General features: G+C 40.9%; 1 protein-coding gene across 5 annotated transcripts in view; it reads right to left on the bottom strand.

Moving 5' to 3' along the window:
- The window catches only part of STK31 (serine/threonine kinase 31), a 119,439-nt gene that overhangs the window by 16,368 nt on the left and 99,588 nt on the right, over positions 1-3,483 (bottom strand). For 4 of the 5 annotated variants that reach the window (XM_019508586.1, XM_019508588.1, XM_019508587.1 and 1 more), the window contains 3 exons: positions 3,360-3,446; positions 2,224-2,373; positions 364-489 (listed from right to left, as the gene is read on the bottom strand). In XM_019508586.1, coding sequence (XP_019364131.1) covers positions 364-489; positions 2,224-2,373; positions 3,360-3,446 — 363 coding nt within the window. The remainder of the gene's footprint in view (positions 1-363; positions 490-2,223; positions 2,374-3,359; positions 3,447-3,483) is intronic. The other variant, XM_019508590.1, reaches the window with a different exon arrangement.

Below are 3,483 nucleotides of genomic sequence, written 5' to 3'. Positions count from 1 at the left end.
GACAAGCACAGCAGTAGGAGCCACTCCTTCTTGTGATCCCTGGACAAGCCATTTGCAGCTTTGTCCCATGCCCCTGCCCCTCCCTCCCTGTCAAAACCTAGATCTACTCCTCCCCACACCCCTTCCCTCCCCTCTCCCTCTTCACCCCAACAGACTTACCAGCTAGATGCTGCTCTTCAATTTCCTAGGCTGACTGCGTGATTGCTGCAGTTACGCACATCACGCAGCATTTACCAGTGACATTATCAGCCACATCATTCAAAAAAAACCAGATTATAATGTCAATTTTGCTTTTATCAGTACCAATACACTATAGACCAATATATCAGTGCACCTGTATCGGTTTCTAAAGCAACAGCCTACCCAGAATAGAAGACAGCCATAGGCATACATGTCAGAGGCTGGAGAAACTGGCTGTCCCATTTTTAATTCTGGTGAAATTAAGCTCAAGGTCCCAGCTTTCATAGCATTTGCAGAGGCACGCTGATCCTAGAAGAGACAGAAGTATATCAGTCCATTTTAAATAAGACTGGAGGTATATCAAAATTACACATTGCTTCCTATTATCTTGCCCGATTACTTTGCAGCCAGTGCAAAAAGGCAAAATGCAACAGGTAGGTAATAAAAGCCTCCTTACAGTTGACACAATCCAGGAAGAAAATGAAAGCAATGCAATTACTGTGCATCACAGAAAAAGTGATGCATGAGGTTTTGCTCTCAATTCCTGAACAAGCACAATTCAAGAGCTAAAAACCCAATTATGAAAAGTTAAGAGAAAAAATCCTCAACTCTTGTGCCACAAGAGAACAACTAGAATGTTATGATTGGCATGAGGGAAAATCCAATACTTCCTTTGTTTCTGCTTTTCTCTAAGCCACCCTAAATACACAGGCAACTATGAAAGAAATAACTTAATCCAGAACCAAGAAAGAGAAGTAAGTTCAGAAAGCTGACTTGGACCAACACACACAGGACCTGCACTCTGCAAATGTCATCTACAGAGGTTGCTATATAACAACTGTAGAGATTTGCAAAGATATGCAAAGACACCTACAAGGTTCTGCCTAAATGTACAATGCTCTAGATCAGGGATGTAAAACTCAAACAGTCAGTCATATTTCCTGCCAACCACAAACTAAGCTGGCTCATGCCACTAGCACTCACCCTCATCACAAACTGTCACCAATTTTCACTGCCAGCAGTGATCAAAAGCAATAAATAAATTGGACAATGGGAAAAGGGAGCTAGAGCACATTAACTCCTAAGTGCTGCTGCCAGAGAACATGGCTGCCAACTGATTTGAATTCCTGAGAACCCGGTGTCTGGGAACTGACATTGTTCACACAGAGGTCTGGACAGAATTGTCTGTCCTCTTGGTTCCTCCAGAAGTGAACATGCTCCTCTGCCCCACAGGCCAGATGACTCCCTCCCGCAGGCTGTATTTTTTACATCCTTGTTCTAAAAGCTGAAGCATTCCCTCCCCACTCAGAGAATGTACGTTATGCACTAAAAGCACCAGATTTAGGATGTGAGAGACATGGAGTATAGACAAATGTACATTTATAGCAGCTTCAGAAGCTGCTTAGGTGTACACAAAAACTGTTACATGTGCATGGGCCCATAATGATACAAATGAGCCTAAACAAAGCAGAGTTAAAGTTGAAGCAGTTTTGCTACACTTGGATCCCTACAGGTTCATGTACATGTAACAGTTATAGTGCAACAGCAGCCAGGTGCTCCCAAGCAGCTTATATCCCTCGCTTTCTGAAGCCACTATACATGTACATTTGTCCATGCCCCTGGTTGTTACTCGCAGTTCTGCAAGCCTTCCTGCTCATCTTCTCTATGCCCGTGTCAGACTGCTTCCTTCTCATCCCATTTTGGCTGCCAATAGAAGTATTACCTGAGAACAGAACAGACAACTCCTGTTCCAAAACCAAAATGCAGCCTGTTGGGAGAAAAGTCCTAGCTCAGCCCCTGCAACCTGAAGATGCTGCACACCACATCTCCTTATGTTGCTTTTCTTTCATCTATCTCTGAAGCACTTGGTGCTGGAATGGGCCTTTCAGGCCAGAGTGCTTTCCCTAGAAGGGTCCACAAAAATATCTGCTTCTATCCCTCCCAGAGTCAGGGAGCAAAGGTATTCATGACTTAACTCGTACTGAAAAATTCTTAGTGTAACTAAGGAAACTCTTAATTAAATTTGAAAATCTGTTTCTTTACCTCTGATCTGGTGAAATCAAAATCTCCCACAAGCCCCTGCTCTCGATTCACAGCAAACACATTATTTTCGTGCAATGATCCATGCACTATATCAGCTCTGTGCAGTGTATGCAACCCACATGCCACTCCTTTCATCACTTTTAATATTTCCTAATGAAAATAAAAAAAGAATTTGGAAAGAAAGAGTAAAGCAAAAAGCCCCATCATACTTCAAAATCCAGGACAACCTCAAGTATTATGAATCCCTATACATTTATTCAGTTTCCAACATAGGTACCTTTATGAGGAGCTAAGTCACACTTTGTAAGATTCTGATTACTTGTACAGCCAGTCAAACAACACTCAATCACAGCTTGATGAATCACTGAAGTTCTGAAAAAATAACGTAATCATACCTTGGGATTTATGGATTTATATGTGGGTCATGGAAAACAGTGCAAGAGAAAAAGCCATTCCCAAAACTTACGACTACTACTTATTTGAAAAGAAGTATATAGCCTCTGGCTAGGTGGCCTTATCTATCTAAATATATATCTATCTAGATCTGCATCTATATCTATAGATCTAGACCATTTTTGCTACCTTGTTTTTCTCAAAATGACTTGCAAAATGACCACTATACACACACACATATATATAGTGTGTGTGTGTATACACACACACACACACACACACACACACACACACAGCTATTGACTGGGTATAACTAGATCTAGATGTATGCGCACATACACAGATCTGGTTCTATCTATCTAGATCCCATGTGTCTGTGCGTAAAAAAATCAGGACCTAGAAGCTTCAGTACAGAAGGCCTGTAGTATTTTAAAATTTGTATAACAGGCATAATGATTCCCGTACTTAGAAAAAACAACAACTAAAGTAGGGATTTTCAAAAGGAGCCTAAGGAAATAGGATACCCCCTGAAAGGCAGGCTCTTGGCACCTGGATACTAAATTGAGGTGTTCAGAAAAATACACACCAGCCTATACTTTCACAACACTACTCACTACTAATGGAAGTCTGTCACACTTTGTTCAATAGTAGAAGGTAATGTGAAATAAAGAGAAGGGGGTTTGCTTTAAACAATTGTCAAAAAAGACCTTGTTGAAATCCTGAATGAGTTACCTATTACTTACTTCTGAAGTCAGAGGCTTACTAGCTTGCAATGCTCCCAGACTTGCTCCTGGGTAATATGGAACCATTAGATAAGCCAAAGGATCAGACTTTAAAAAAAAAAAAAAAAAAAAAAAAAAAAAAAAA

The sequence above is a fragment of the Gavialis gangeticus genome, unplaced genomic scaffold (genome assembly GCF_001723915.1).
Source record: "Gavialis gangeticus isolate Ggan-Ray unplaced genomic scaffold, GavGan_comp1, whole genome shotgun sequence".
In the NCBI taxonomy this organism is placed as follows: domain Eukaryota; kingdom Metazoa; phylum Chordata; order Crocodylia; family Gavialidae; genus Gavialis; species Gavialis gangeticus.
The sequence above is the reverse complement of the archived record's forward strand: the minus strand, read 5'-3'. Positions and strand labels throughout refer to the sequence as shown.